General features: G+C 43.0%; 1 protein-coding gene across 10 annotated transcripts in view; it reads left to right on the forward strand.

The window, feature by feature from the left end:
- Window positions 1-2,892, forward strand: part of SPOP (speckle type BTB/POZ protein) — a 47,878-nt gene extending 44,986 nt beyond the window's left edge. For all 10 annotated transcript variants that reach the window (XM_034755748.1, XM_034755744.1, XM_034755749.1 and 7 more), the window contains 2 exons: window positions 971-1,113; window positions 1,907-2,892. In XM_034755748.1, coding sequence (XP_034611639.1) covers window positions 971-1,113; window positions 1,907-2,051 — 288 coding nt within the window. In that variant the 3' untranslated portion in view covers window positions 2,052-2,892. The remainder of the gene's footprint in view (window positions 1-970; window positions 1,114-1,906) is intronic.
- Window positions 2,893-16,640: the final 13,748 nt, after the last annotated feature.

Below are 16,640 nucleotides of genomic sequence, written 5' to 3' on the forward strand. Positions count from 1 at the left end.
AGACTTTTAAAGTCTTATTTTAAGAGGCTGTATGCTCAGCACTTTCTAAAAATCAGATCCTTCTAAGCTGTCAAGTTCAGCACTCCAGATCACTGGTTGCTTTTCAAAACCTGGATTCTAGTGCCTACAGATTGTTTCAGTACAGATTCGGGAGCTGCAGGAAGTGGCGTGTGAGATTTGATAGCTGCTCTTCTTCTTCTTAGTGTTCCCTTTCCGTTTCTTATCAGACTACTGACCTGGCCCTACTGAGACTGTTGCAACACAGGATGACTAGAAACTGTTTGAGAAACACAAGTTAGAGTAGGGCTTTTGCCCATGCTTTTCAGAGGTGCTATGATACTTTCAGTTTCTACTTGGATTATCAAAGGAAACAGGTAGAAAGGGCCTCTGTCTAACATTTTAATATAAAAGTAGTACTCTGTGTTTGAGCAAGCTTCATCTTGACTTGCAGAGCATTAATGGCAAAGAAACGGAGTGAAAACTGGAATGTAAGAACACCTATGGAGCATTTACCATAGCATAGGTTTGTCCACTGAACAAGAACCATATGTGTAACAATAGGGTAAGAGAAGCACTAGGTTTCAGCAATATGTGGTGTGAAATATCTGAGATAATAGGAGTTTAAAATGAGAGTTCCAGGTCATCCTTAAGCATGACAACGACACCTGTAATGCTGTAACACAAGAAGGCTGGGATAAGAGTTATGGTGGGTATGATGCCTGTCCATTCCTCTGCTCAGGGTGGGCACATAATTATTCTACTCTTTTGCTGGTCAGAAGCCTCTTATGAATACAGATTGTGTGTGTGTGTGTGTGTGTGTGTGTGTGTGTAACTAATAAAGTGGAAAGCTCTATGCAACATGATAGCATAGTCTTTGTAACTGAAGGGAGAAGCAACACAAATAGAGCTTCAGTGCAGATCAAATTAAGGCTTTCTCCATTGTAACCATAAATTGGCTTCTTTTTTGCAGTATGCTCTGGAACGCTTGAAGGTGATGTGCGAGGATGCACTGTGCAGTAACCTGTCTGTGGAAAACGCAGCTGAGATTCTCATCCTGGCTGACCTACACAGTGCTGATCAGCTAAAAACTCAAGCTGTGGACTTCATTAACTAGTAAGTTTGCTCCAGTCTCACCCTTGGAGCAGGAATGAAACAAATGGAGGAGAAAACAAACTACTGAATTTACTCCAGTCCTCTTGTGACTAATAAACCCAGAGGGTGGGGGTAGTGATCTTCTTTAACCTTTATAGGTCTATAGTACCCAAATACAAACATAAATTTGTCTGGCATCCTAGAAAATGCCATTATTTCTAAGGATGAATTAATGAGTTATCTCTGGGTCAGTTCAGGGGAGGAGTTCTGTAGATTATTGAACTGTCCCGCCATTTCTGTGTTGTTGAGAACTTTTAAAATGTAAAATACCACTAGAGGGAGAGAGAAGTCATTAACATTTACAGATATTAATATAGCAGATATTTTCCTAAGTAAAATTGACTATATCAATGTCTGAAATCTTTTGTGGTGGTAGCCGATAATTGTCTTATCTCCCCGCTATGTGGTATATGTGGAGAAATCGTATCTCTTGTCATGAAGAGAGATATAGATACTAAAATATACTACAGAGATACTAAAAGAGAGATACATTGTGTCTTTCTGGCCTTGGAACATTCATGTTTGGATCATTAAATCTTACCATGCTGAAGGGACAGTGCAAAGCAAAAGCTAGACTAGCAGGATCAAAACTTGTGAACATACACTAAGTGATACAACATGTGCACTAAACAAGAGAGATTACAAAACAAGAGAGAGAGAATTTCCTCAGGGCATGTGAAAATAATCTGTTTTAATATTGTTTACCCAGCAAAATCAATACCTCCAGATTTTTAATGTTCTGTTTTCTTTCTAGTCATGCTTCTGATGTCATGGAGACCTCAGGGTGGAAGTCCATGGTGGTATCGCATCCTCATTTGGTGGCTGAGGCCTATCGCTCTTTGGCTTCTGCACAGTGTCCCTTCCTGGGACCACCACGTAAGCGACTGAAGCAATCCTAAGGCCGTGCCTGTCACATGACCCCATGTTTTTCTGGAAGCAGCAGCAGCCATTGCTGCTCTGACCTTGACCACCAAGTAGACAGCGCAATCTGAGGAGCTTTTACTCTGTTGTGGGGGGAAAGACTGCTTCGTGACACCCAGACTTTTTAAAACAGCACCAAGTAACTTGGGGAGAGGGGGGAGGGTGGGCCTGGGGCTCAGGGGCTGTTCAACCTAACGAATCCCTGTCGCTGCATCGTCTGTGTGTTCCCTTTGACTTGGCTGAGTCAATAACTACGGGGTTCTGTTTAAGCACCGGCCCACTCAGACTATCCCAGTAGTGGTACTGGCGGGAAATAATGTCTCTGTGTCTGACAGCACAGAACAAATCGTCAGACACCTGGAGCAAAGAGGACATTTTAGTTTTGGAGAGAGTAGGAAAAGAAGAGAATTTCCAATGAGGTTCCGAAGAGGAAGTACATGGTGGGAGCTCCAGTAGTATTTATATAAAAGAATTTAAGTCCTTCCAGCTGTGCTAAAAACAGGACATTTGTGTAACTCCTTAATGCCATTCAGCAACAAGAAGATCAGTTTCTCTGTTAGTAGCACTTGTATGTTGATTGCAAAAAAAAAAACTTTTTACTAAATGACAAGTTGAAGTGAAAAGGGACAGCAAAAGGCTGTGTGCTGAGGAGGATGTGAATAAACTAAAGGCAGCCTTTGCAAATCTACATTGGCTTTCCAGGACCGGCAAATCCTTGATCTGAAGTGTGCTGTCTGACAAGGACAATGGTTACCTGTTTTTAGATATTGTGGGAAATGTTTTTGGCATTTTTCCCTGCTTTATTTTTTCCCCTTTTTTAAAAAAAAAAAAAAAAAAAAAAAAAAGAGAAGTTTTATTGTACATGAATGCTGCGTCAAAGGTTCCTATCCTGAGTTGCTAAATGATTCTGATCAACTGTTTGTACCTGACTTGCTGACTGTCTAGGAGCCAGTCCTGTTCCTTTCTATTAGTCACTCTTCTTACAGGGAAGAAGTTCCAAAATAGCTGGTAATTTTTTTTTCTTTTTGAAAATATAAATAATTACTATTTTGTACTGTGTGGTATCTTTTTTTTGTCTGTCTTGTTCCCTCTATTTTTAGACTCCTCCCAGTTGAAAACCAATTCCCCCAGGGTTCAGTTTCAGTCGGGGTATATACTGACACGCCCATTCCCAGAATCCAAATGGGATTTATTAAGGGAGGTTGTGCACAGAGCTGCAATGCCAAATTACATTTTATTCCTCTTAGCAGATATTGCTAAAATACCTGAGAACGTTTTGTTTTAATACTCAATGAAGTTGATCCCTAGCCTTACCTGTGTCTGTATTTAGATATAAATAGGAAGGGAGCGCAGTTGTTCAACTGATTTATAACAGCAGTATGAAAGGCTGAATGCGGGGGAGAGAGGCCATCTGTTTGGGCCATCATTAGGCCCAGATATCCAGGGAGATTAAATTGAAGCACACTGCTTCAGGATGGTGGGAAACTGTTCTGGCTTCAAGATGTCCAGACAGGGCATGAAATGTACTATAGAGAACAATTTAGCTTTGTCTGGGAAATGGATTAGATGACTTTGTTTCTAATTTCTGATTCTATTACGATTCCCTTTCACAGCCTCTGTCTCTTGTGTGAAAGAAAGAACCTCCACTCAAATGCTCGTGGGTTGTTTTTTTTTTTTCCTTTTTTTTTTAATCCTGACGCTGTCTATATTTTTATCAAATGGTGACTTGCAGGAAAGTGTTCCCCCCTCCTCTCCCCTGTTTGCTAGGTCCTCAGCATAGACACTGCCTTTTCCATATTTCACTTAGCTCATAAATTCCCATAATATATCTGTTGCTTAAACTCTGACTAAACCTGTGTGTGGGATTTAGTCTGCACTTCCTTTTAGGTAGAGTGAAGCATGTAGTCAACTGTTCACATTCTCCCCACTGCTCCAGCCTTGTAAGAGCTGCAAACTAGCATCCCCAAGTTATAACTACTTTCTAACTTTAAAAGTTTGCTGCCAGTTAATTGAGAGGCATAAAGCTGTCTAATTATTCTAAGGAAGCTTTGTTTACTGAAAAGTTAAAACCACAAAGCTTTCAACCCGTTGGGATCGCATGACCAACTGTTCTGGGAGTCTCTCTGGCTCTGCCTTTCCTGGGGATTCAGACGTGCCTACAAGAAGGTAAATGGGTCTTGGCATCACTTGTCCCACCCCTTCTTGGGGGAGGTACTTACTGGAAAGCAAATTCAGATTTGGCAGTCTCTTTCCCAGAGGGATGGAGATATACCTGCAGGAAGGTAATCAGTTCTGGGACTTGTCTATCCCAGCCTTTCCTGTAGGGCCAGATAGGTCTCCAGGGTACACTCAGTGTCATGAAAGTTCTCTGTATTCGGATGCATGGAGGAGGCTACTTGTTCAGATGGTTCCAGTTGAATTAACACTTTATTTGTCAACTTCACACACTCTTTATTTTTATTTTTTTTTTAATTGTAAATGATACAGCTGAAGCCATCTGGTTATAACAACATCAGAGTTGGAGCATACTGTTCATAAACCTCCCACTGACATCCTCCCCTCCCCAGTTCTGAAATGTAATTTGAGTTAACTCTCAATCTGTGGCATGTGTTGTTACTGCAGAGATGTTGGTGCCAGTGGAACAGTTGGAGATTTGAATTCCACAAGGAGAGGCATTTTTATCAAAACAATATTTCAGAGCGACGTTTTTACAGAATCTTCTCAGCCACAGTGCGGCTATGCTGAGATCCAAATTAAGTATTTGGTCTTGGCCCTATGGCCCTGATTTCTTCTTCCTCCCCCAACTCCTCCCCCCCACCTTAATACATTGTTACAGGGATATACCCAAACTTTGTGTATAGTCACACATCTGTCTCCATCTGCATGTTATCTCCCTGCTCACACTTCCTCCAGTTGCTTCCACACTAAGCTAGAGGGGCTGCTACTTTCTCAGGGGGAATGAGAAATACCTGCACAAACTTATTAGCTTCTTCAGTCAGCAGTAGGGTATACATCAGCCTAAGCCCAGAAGGAGTGTCTGCTTTTTCTGAGCATCCAAGCACCGAATGATCCGTTGCTGGCCAAAGAGCTCTCTCACGGACTGCCCCTTGGGCTTTCTGTTTATTATAGAGTCAGAGTCTACTGAGGTATTTTTCTCCTTATTGTGTAAGTTTTTCCAGATGAAAGGAAACAGCTTGTCTGCGAACAAACAACTGAGTGGGGAGAACTGCTGTGCTTTGAAACCGTCTCTTGCTTTGTTCTGGCTCTAAAACTGCTGTTAAGGACAACATACTATCTTTGTAAAATATCTGTTATGGCGCCTTCCACTTTCCTTTGTTTCAGAAGACTTCTCGAGTTCAGTGCAATGTTTTCTGCGAAGGCTATGCTAAAATAATTATCGTGTTTAATCCGTTTGGGCCATGCAGATCTCCTTTCTCTCTCCCTCTCTCGTGACTCCTTTCAAACTTGTGATTCAGAATTACTTAACTTGTTTATTTCTAATGACTTTTCAGTTAATTTAATATGAAAGTATTTCATTATACAAGGTGTCTCTCTCTGCTTCCCCCTCTCTTTCCCAACCTCCTGCCACTTGGAGCTTTGCCTTTGATTCCAGACACATGCAGCAGCAAATTCTTGTTTCTGTTAGTTATCACAAAATTAACCTTAAAAGCACCAGTGGTGCTGCTTTAGTGTGCACAGGAATCAGTGGTTTAAGCAGATTAGTGCCAAGTTTGACTGTACAATAAACCGGACCAAAAAAAATTGGGAGACAGTGGAAAATATCATGGAGTTGGAGAAATAATACACAGGGGCCTAGAGAGGTTAAAAATGTAGACATGAAATAACCAAATGGGAACTGTGAATTAGACTCTTTTTCCGATAGAAGTTGTCCTTCAGGTCAGAGTTGAGGTTTGTTTGGCAGAGAGTGGTTTGAAGAAGTTTGCGCTACTGATTTTTGCTGTACTTATTTGGTACCTCAGAGTTCAGTCTCCAGGACTCAATCACTAAATTCACTGGAAGAAGAACTGTAATAAAAGTATTGGAGGGGACAGAGGGAATTGTCATTCAGTCAAGAGTAATACAAGAGAATGCACCTGGGCAATAATCCGAAACTCAGAGATTCTTTGGAAAGAAGATAATTGGAAAGTAGTGATGCCAAAAGAAAGCTAGGAGAGCCGGTGAACCGTAAATTGGATAGCAGGTTACAATGCAGTAAGGAAGCCAAAATACAGACAATTTTGGGTTGCATGGGCAGAAGTATTGCTTCATGGGCTATTCCCGTGGTGTTCCCTCTGTACCAGCCCTGATTAGACCAAAGCTAAGAATTATTTACCTCAACTACCAGGCATTAATTTGGAAGGAATTCAGAGAAGAAAACTCAAAGATTAGTTTAAATTATTGCCATTTGGCAAAGGTACCTAACTGTTTACTGTTCAACTACACCTCTACCCCGATACAACGCTGTCCTCGGGAGCCAAAAAATCTTACTGCGTTATAGGTGAAACTGCGTTATATTGAACTTGCTTTGATCCGCTGGAGTGCGCAGCCCCTTCCCCCTCCCCCCCCCTCCCCCCCGAAGCACTGCTTTACCGCGTTCTATCCGAATTTGTGTTCTATCGGGTCGCGTTATATCAGGGTAGAGGTATATTTGTACAAAGAGCAAGGAGGAGATAAATCCAGTTTTCAGACAGGCAGGGGTGTAAAACTAGGCTGACTATCAGGAAACCTTTCCTGTTACTGAGATTCTGGATAGTCTCTCAGAAGCGGTGGGCATCCCATCACTTTTAAGTAATTCAAAACTAGATTAGACAGAGCACTTCAGTATGCAATGGGGAATGGATGAAGCTGGCATGGGGATGGACGTGGTGACCTACCTAACATAGTGGTCCTCCAGTGAGTTTCATACTGTGGAGATCGTCCTTTTATGGATCAGTCTCTTCCCTTTATCTTATATCTTTCCTGTGATGGCAATAGTGTTTGGTTATCTGGAAAAATACCAATAGGACAGTCATAGGGAGACAACGTGAGCATGAACTCTATTAAGATGGTTGCAGCTGCTTGATTTAGGGTATTTTGTTCCCTTCCCCCCCCCCCACCCCCCCCCCACACAACTCCATTTTTTACTTGTATTATTTTGTCCTTCCAGAACAGGACTGCATTTATTAGGACTGACTCTCCTTTCATTGCCTGGGGCCCCTCCTAAACTAATCTATCCCAGGCCACATTATTTTGGTCCTGCTCCCCCACCTTTTTTCCGCCCTACCCTTCTAGTCTTGGTGTCCTTGGCAAATTTGCTCATTGTTTAACTTATGCCAAAGAAACACATGACAGACACAAACCAGCTACACGGGATGTTGAGTTCATTAAGTTCTCTGAAAGAGTCCTGCGCTGGGTTACAACTAGCAAGGTGAATCACTCATTGAAGTTAATAGATACTTCAGCACTGCAACAGATGTAACGTTGCAGGCACTTGGCAGTACTTCATGGACCAGGGTTTGAAAATTATCAGCCAAGTAGGTATATTAGGACTATGGAACTTGACAGAAGTTCTCATCTGATTTGCAGGACGGGTCTAGACGAAGCATGACACTTTAAAGTGAGACCTTCAGCGTTAGTATTTGGAAATGGTGTAAGTTTAGAGTATGGGCAATAGACAAAGATTCCAAATGACCCCAGAAATGAGGTGTGCTCCTCTGTATTAGCTAGCGTGTTGGTAGGAATGACACAGTAATTCAGCACAACTTCTAGAATTGGCAACTTGTCTGGCAGAGAGGCCAGGGAACTGGAAGTTGTGAGTTTGTATTCCCACTTCTGCTATGGTCTTATCGTGTGACCTTGAACAAACTATTTTGCTTCATATCTCCATAAGAAAAATGGGACTAATGATACTCTCTAAAGCCCTTTAGAGGTCTGCGGATGAAAAGTGCTGTAAGTGTTGCTGATTATAATCCTTTCCATTCCTAGTGGTCCTGAAGTTTATTTTTCTTCATGGCTTTCCCCCATCTTCTGCATTTTCTGGCTTAGGTAACGCCACCACTTATCCTGCTCAATTTAAAACAAAAGTAAAAACAAACAAACTTGCAGATCTGATCTCTAATGTGATATGGCAGATGGTAAAATCTGAATTAGGCAGCAGCAGTCTCTTATCTGAGGCCTATAAACAAAGCTGAACTGCAAAATTTTCTTTAATGAGCTAAATGTATTCCTAGGTGCTGAAGCCTCAAACGGTAAAGATAAAAGGGGGCATTTAGCATGCAATGAGTTTCTAAACCAACCTTTTTATTCATTTCAGCACCCTCAGAAATCATTCCATCCAACTCCAGGGCTGTTATAACGCCCTAGAATGCATCATTTAGTGATGTCATAATTATCCCTGTGGCCATGCTATGGCATGGAGCCAGGCTATTTGGAGCTAAGGTATGTGGCATTTTTATTATATTGATGTGGTTTTTGAAAAAATGCCATATACCTTTTGTGGTTAGTATTAATTTTGCAAAACCATGCTCTATAATAAATGCCACTTACCTGAGACCCAGCTCTGTTCTCCACGGGGGCTAGAATGGAAGTTCTGATGACGCAGAATTATGTATTCTGGAATGTGAGCAGAGCAGGAGATGGCAGTGGGTAACATCGAGGAGATGAAAGCGTTCTGAGAGTTTAAAAAAACTGCAGCTGTGTTGGCTGGCACATTTCTCTGTTTTTTAGTGTTGGCCATGGCAACTGCTACTCACTGTAGCACTCTCGGCTCATTGCAAACAGAAAAAGAAGATGTCTCCCAAATTTTAGATCTAAGAAAACTTGCCCTGTGAGTGAACAAGTATCAGATATTCGTGGTGTGTGTGTGTGTGTGTGTGTGTGTGTGTGTGTGTGTGTGTGTAAAAAAAAAAAATTAAGAGGAAGAGAAACACATGCTAGATCAGAAAGCAATAGGGGAGCAGGATAGCTCAGAGAATTGGTAAGTAGAAGGAGTACTATTATATTTTTGTATATTACTGGTATATGATACTCTGTTTCAGCACCTTAGTGCCTGTTGGCTGCCCAGTGGCTTACCTGAAATAATTTGGTGGTCTCTGTCCTTGATAGGTCACACATAACTGCCACCCCAGCTGGTGCTTAATGGTCCCCCTGAAATCGCAGCAGAGAGGCCAAGTTTTGCATGGATCATGGTGACCATTACCCACTCCTTGCAATAGATAATGTGGGGAAAGTTTGTACTGCCACTGCCCAAAGTGTACCTGTTCCTGAAAATGGATGGTTGGGTAGATAATATTGCAAAACAAAAGCTGGCGATGTTCATTTGGCCAGTACACTATTTCTGTAGGATTGAGTGACACAGAATTCTGTGCTTGCCAAATCTGAGGGCCAAAGGCTTTCAACCAGGAATGTGCCACCTCCCTCCTGCTCTTTTTATGTCTTATTTCTGGTATGAAATAGAAAATTTTAAAATAGAGGCATAGGGGGACCGCCCAGGGTCCCCAGCAATAATTCTGAGTGTAGCAGAGACATCACTCCCAGCTCAAAACTTCTTGTAACAGAGGCTGGAAGCAGAAGGCTGGCTACCAAACGTCGAAAGGAATAGCTTTCCTCTAAATAGAAACTGCCAGAGCGTCCCAAGGACTACAGAGATCAAAAAAAAGGAACATGCAAGGTAAGCAACGCTTTCTTGTGGTAACAACTAGGAGAGCAGCTGGACCTGCTTGGGTCCTGGAAACCGACGTTTATTCCATCTGAGTGCCGGCTTGCTAAGAAGTGCTCAGAGAGAGGCTCCTGTAGTAGAGACTAATAGAGATTGCACCTCCGGTAAATCTGTCGGACAGCAGTGGGTGTATCTCTGCATTAGACCATTGTCTCAGTGGACTGGAGTCAGATATGAGGTGGAAAACATCAGCCACTGTTTTTTTCTTTCCTCTCTCTTCAGGTAGCCTTTCTGAAAAACTCATAAACCACTAGCAAACTCTCAGGCTGGTATCAGGTGTGATAGGCTCCCAGGCTGTTTTTCCTTGTGCTGTCTTGACTCCTATATTTAGCCCTCAGTCCAACATTACTTTATGGAATTTATTGAATAGACTCCTCTAGATACCTTGTGCTCACTGTCTATCAGATGAGAGAGAAAACTGAGAGCCTGTCTGCCTGCTGATAAAGATCTCTATCTCGATTTATGCAGTGCCCATCACTGTGGTATCTGAGCAAAACTCTCCCCAAGAGATACTATTAACCTAGCTGTCCTGACTAAATTCCAATATAGGCAGAATGTGATTAATCATCTAATTTCCTTCCTATAGTTTCAGTTGGATGCCGTATTCTTTGTTTCAGATCCTAAAATGTTGGGTAATGTTTCTGTGATCTGTTAAAACAGCTTCTGTGTTACGCTTCAGAGGTGGCTGCATTTCAGTGGTATATGAAAGTTTATTCCTTAATGTGTGCAGTTTGTGCAGAGATTTGACCTTTTTTTTTTTTTATTTATTTAATGAGAGGGTCTATGTAAACGCGATATTATAGACAGGTCCTCCTAAAAGAGACTGCTCCGGACTGTAGGGGAGCCCCCAGTTTGTTTTATGGTTTGGGTGAAGCTGCATTTCTGACTTGAGGGATTCAGATTTGGTAGCTAAGTATGAGCATATCTACTCTTTGGCATTCTCCTGATATAGCTGTGTTGGCCAGAGGCATGATCCCTGAGCAACATAGCTGTGCAAGCAGAAGTCCCTAGTGTAGACAGTTGTAATGGCAAAACTGCTTTTACTGGTATAACTTGTTTAGCTCATATGGGGAAAAGCGGGGGATGGTTTTGCTCTATTGGTACCAACCACAGCTTTGTCAGTATAGCTGTGTCTACAATAGGAGCGTTTTGCCAGTATAGTATACTGGTATTCCTACACTGGTCAAGAGCTTCTAGTATAGACATGGCCTAGGTGTTTCATAGGGATTTAACCCAGTGCAATTCTCAACGTGCTACGGTACTAGTGCTTTTTCCCTCTGCTCTCCAGTTTGTCCCTGTTCTGGAGCAAAAATCTCTATCCTTATGTCGGTTTTGGAGGGGAATGAGCCTTGGTAGAGAGAGTGGTCATACATTGGGGTAGGTGGTAATCTGCATCCCTTTGGCACCATTGAATCAGTGTATAGTCTTCAGGAGGAACAAATTTAGAGTATCCACCCCTCGATTTCCGAGTGGCCTGCAGAATGAAGCGTTTTCAGGCAGCAAGAAGAGGGTCTTTCTCTTTCAGAACAATTAGGGGGAAATGGAGAACCACTGGGCTAAAACAATGTAATAAAGGAATGCGCAGAAGTTCCAGGCACCGACTTTGGAGGCAAGATGCTTTGAGTAGACGGTCTTGGTCCACACTTACATTTTTAGGTTGACATACTTGGGGCACTCAGGAATGTGAAAAATCCTCAACTGTTCGTGCTGTACCTGTGCAGACCTAATCCCCACTGTGTAGGCACAAGCAGGCTGATAGAAGAATGCTTTTGTCCATGTAGTTACCATTGCTTGGATGTGGTGTTTGCAGGATGATGGAAAAAACCCTTCTGTTGCCGTAGGATGAGTCTAGATCACGGGATTATGTTGGTGTCCCCATAGAGTAGATGCGGCCTAAAGAAGAGAATTTTTTTTAATTGACGGGAATATTTCCCGGTGAGGAAAATAGATAAAAGTGGGCGTTTCTTGATGCATTTGAAAGCAGAGACACGTCTGCCTCCGATCAGATAAGCCTGGCAAGTGGAAAACACATGAGCCCTCCCTGTCTGCTTTTATCATATGCATGATACATCTCCATTCCCTACATGTGTCAGTCACCACAGTGATGTGGCCGTCACATAGCTTGGCAGAGAACAGCGGTGACAACCAACTAGTCTGCTGTCATAGATCATTTTATTGACCAGATGCATTGACTCTCCCTCCCCCCTCACCCCAGTGAAAAATGTTAATCATTTAGCCAGTCTCTCATCAAAACACTACAAGCGTCCAAATGCTTCAGGAGCTGGGAGAATTCCAGAGCTCAAGAGCATACAAGTAAAACTGAATTATTTAGCATGTTGGGGGTTTTTTTAGTGCAAGCAGGTGCATGCTATGAAACAGTTTGGGGTCTGGAATCCTCTATGGAGAGGTTAGTGCCTTGTGGAATTCAAAAGAACAGGACAGATTTTTTTTCATCCCTGCCTTCTTGACTCCTCTTTGACAGCTTTTTCTTTTGAATTCTCCTTCCCTATCTTCCTCCCTCCACCCACCCATAGCCTCACACTCTTTGTGTTTGCTTCTGATACTTCACCTGCTGAAGCAACTCTTCTGAAGCTTTTGTAATGATCTGTTGAGCACTGACCGCCTTTGTGACGCTTTGTACAAACTAGAAGATGTGGCCCCTGTCCCGGGGGCTTTGCAATCTAATCCAGACACAGACGGTGCAGTTCAGACACAATACTGTACACTCGATCCTAGTTCAACTGGAAACTGAGCAGATGTCAAAAGGCTTGGCAGGAGACGTGGTGGTCTTCCCTCTCCTCCCTTAAGGAAGCGTTAGAAAAAAGAGGGAGGTCATCTAGTTTTGTGAAGGGAGGAGGCACTTCCAATGATGAGATGGCTTGGAAGAAGTGTCTTTTATTAACTGAGTGCTGGTGGGGGAGGAATCAGGGTGTATGTGAACACTTTGGGGGTGCATCCTGGAACCCCCATATTCCTCATTTTTATATAATCGTGATCTTATATATAAAGCATGCCTTGTAAGGTATCAGGGGAAAGGTTATGATCTGCTGAAAGTCATTTCTCTATCCATATATGTGTATCATTAATTCATATGAAGTTATGAGAATTGTGTTGGATGGTGGTCACTAAACATGCTGTAAGATGGGGAATCAGCCAGACATTAGCTCCACAAAGGCAACAGCCAGGAAATTAACCAATGCTCGGGTGAGGTATCAATCAACCCATCAACAACCATAGTCCAGCAAGGGAGCTACAATGCAATGACTCATCTGCATGAAGCCACCCCAGGGGAATTGCTGGACCTTGTTTGGAGAGATTCAGCAATGCCCCCAGACATGCCTGGACTTGTGTTCTACAAGCACATGGACTGAGGGTATAAAACAGTCGGAGTGGACACCTACTGGGCCCTTCTCCTGCTCCCACCTATGCTGCAAGCAACCAGGACACTGAGAAGAAGAAAAGACTCCAACAGAGGAGATTGTTCCTTAAACCTGGGCCAAACCTGTATATTAAGGACTGCAATATCCAGTGGGGTGAGAAAAACTGCTTCATCTACTTGCTGCCCAGTCTAATAGGGTTGAGAGTTTAGACTGCGTGCTTATATTTTATTTTGGTAACGCTGACTTTTTGCCTATCACTTAAAATCGATCTTTTATAGTCAATACATTTGTTTAACTGTTTATCTTTACCAGTGAGTTGGTATGAAGTGAGGGGACAAATACAAAGGCTGGTGTATGTCCACTTTCCATTGTTGAAGTGGTGAACCAATTACTAAATTAGACAGCATATTCCTGAGGTAAGTACTGGGAGCTGGGTGGGGATTTGGCTGATGCCTGTCTCTGTGTGATTCATGAGTGGCTATGGGAGCATTCATGCAATCTAGCTGGGTGTGGGGCTCCACATGGAGTTGTGCTGAGTGATCACAGCACCTGGCGGGGTTTCTGGCTTGTCACGAGCAAGGCATTGTGAGGGACAGCCCAGGCTGGAGATTTAAGGGGGCAGAGCGGTCCCACAGTCCCAGGATGCACTGCAGGGGGATCCCATCACACACCTGACATGCTTTAAGCAGTCACTGGAATACTGAAGGCAACACACTCTTCACCCCTTGTCGTGCCTATTTGTACAGGTGTACGGAGAGGAGCCCTAAGATCTGAGTGATGCAGATGCCAGTTAAACAGGGATGCTGAGTGCAGCTCCACTGTGGACCCATTCTAATTGTCCGGGAGCCTTGAAGATCTATTGGAGTTGGCTTGTCCAGTCCCATGGGCAGGTTTTAGCTCTTGTGTGACCGTCTTTTCTCACTTGATCTGCCCAACCCACATCAGTTCCAAAGCTTTCATACACACACACACACACACACACACACACACACACACACACACACACACACACACACACACACACACACACACACACACACTCTTACATTGTAAACTGACAGATGAAGTAAGAAAACAAGGGAACCCCATGCTACAATCCTGCTAATAACACCTGCTCAAGCCATTATTTCTAGCGTTGTTTAAGCCACAGTGCAGCTGGGGACCTAAACGAAGAACCAGGGGGTATGTTTCTGAGCCCCTCCTCCCTCAACCTCTTTGGGCACAAGTCACCAGGAAGAGGAGACTCTGGTACCAGATGGGTGCTCTGTGAGGTCTGGGAATCCATCACACAAAGTGAATTCTTTCCTCCCACCAGGAGGTTCCAAGCCTCATTTTGCAGAACATGATGTACAAACTGAGCTCCCCTATGGGATTAGAATGCCCCATCCCTGTAGCACTTGGCTGGGTGCCATCATGGCACCAGTGCATTAAACAGCAAACAGACTGTTTTCTTAACTGTCAACTTCTGTCCTTTCTGTTGCCGAAATTGGCTTGGTTGGCAACATCCCACCTTCCAGGTCAGAGTGTGGTGGTTTTGGGTGGCATGGGGGGAGATTGTTCTTTCACCCTGATCCTACCCAACCATGGGTATGGTTTTTTGCACAGGCAGAAGTTCCAGTGTTGAGATGATTGTTTTCATAATGCGACATCACGTTTGTTTTCTCTCCAATTAACGGCCGAGCCGCACTGCTCACGGAGAAAGAAATCAGAGACCTGCTGCTGCTGCTGGAATTTGTTTAAAGCATGGGAAGATGAGGAAAAGCTTGTGTGTCTGAGAGAGAGCAGCTGGTGTTAAGCTGTGTGGTGGAAGGCAGTCATGCTTGGGGACTGTAGCTCAGTATAATTGGCAAAACGAAGCCATAGTCATTCTTTTAGATCAAATGCCATACTTCCAACACACAAACGTGTTTCGGGTCTGACGCGTGTAGTAACAAGCCACAGTGTTTGGAGTTTTACTAATAGAAATGATTTGTCCTTGCATTCCCCCCTTTCCTCTGAGGATCTGTAAAGTGCTTTACAAACTCTAAACCTCACCATACCCCTGGCAAGTCGCTGAGTATTATCCCCAGCTAGATGGGGGCAAACCAGAATCACAGAAACAGAATGACTTGGTCCAAGGTTGCCTAGTCAGGAATAGGGCCCAGAAACTGCTGCTTGAACTACTAGACAGCACTGACTTGATAAAATGCTGTCCTGGTTATGCCTAGGTATTGCAGCAGATGTGGTATATGAAAAGGAAGTATATTGCCTTATTCGAGACAATGCAGAGGAGGAGGGTAAGGATGATGTCAAGTAACAGGGAAGACTCCAGAATGACATGAAAGAAAATGTCACCATTTTGTCACTTCACCAAAAGTAGGGAATGTAGCCTTACAATTAGAGACATTGAGTGTGGTTTAGTGCCTGGGGCCCTGAACTGGGAATCAGGCAACACGAGTTCCAGTCTCAGTCCTGCCACTGATCTGCTGTGTGACTTTGGGCAAGTCACTTCTGTTTCCCCTCCTACCCTTTGTCTATTTTGTCTGTAAGCTCTTCAAGACAGGGACTTTTTTTTTCATTGTGCATATGTACAGTGCCTAACACAACAGGGCCATGATCGTGGTTGGGGTCTTAAACCACTAAGGTAATATTAATAAACAAACTTGGCCACCGCTGCTTTATGCAGAGTAATAAGTGGGTAGAATAAGTTACCAGAGCAACAACTGAAGCAAGGAATATAAATTCATGGAGACACTTACAGCTTTAAAAAAAAAAAAACACACACACACACACAATTCATAAATACATGGATGATTCATTAGATCTCATAATTCAAGCTAACCATCTCAATACAAATATTGGGTTTTATATTCCTACAGTTCTCATGGACTATAGATCTTCAAAGCATTTCTTAACCATTTGATATTTCAAGAATATAACACAGTCACATACAATGATTGGTATTGCGGTAGCACTTAGGAACCACATTGTGAACCAGGACTGCAACGTATGACACGCTGTACAAACACAAAACAAAAAGACAGTTCCTGTTCCAAAGAGCTTACAATGGAACAGTGGCTCTCCAGCCCCTGCCTGGTCAAAATGGAAGGGGCAACCACCACTGAGACTTGGACATTTTTCCCCAAAGAAATCTAAGTAATAAATTCAGTGAACTTTTTAACTGCTTAGAAATCTTTCAATATTTAAAATGAAACTAGCATAACTACTCCTTGCTGAGGGTCAGCAGTCTGTGTAGTTTGAAGTTGTTCTACTTCTCAGTTTCAGTACATGGAAAAAGACCCTTGAATTATGTTTTTAAAGTGGGAAAAGTACACTGTATATACTCGTTCATTAGCCCATTTGTTTATAAGCCGACCCCCCAAAATTGATAGGTAAAAATAGCAAAAACTGTATGACCCTTTCATAAGCCAACCGTATATTTCAGGGGTTGGAAAACTTTGGCTCCCGGCCCATCAGGGTAAGCCGCTGGCGGGTCGGGACGTTTTGTTTAC

This window comes from Trachemys scripta, chromosome 23 (genome assembly GCF_013100865.1).
Source record: "Trachemys scripta elegans isolate TJP31775 chromosome 23, CAS_Tse_1.0, whole genome shotgun sequence".
In the NCBI taxonomy this organism is placed as follows: Eukaryota; Metazoa; Chordata; order Testudines; family Emydidae; genus Trachemys; species Trachemys scripta.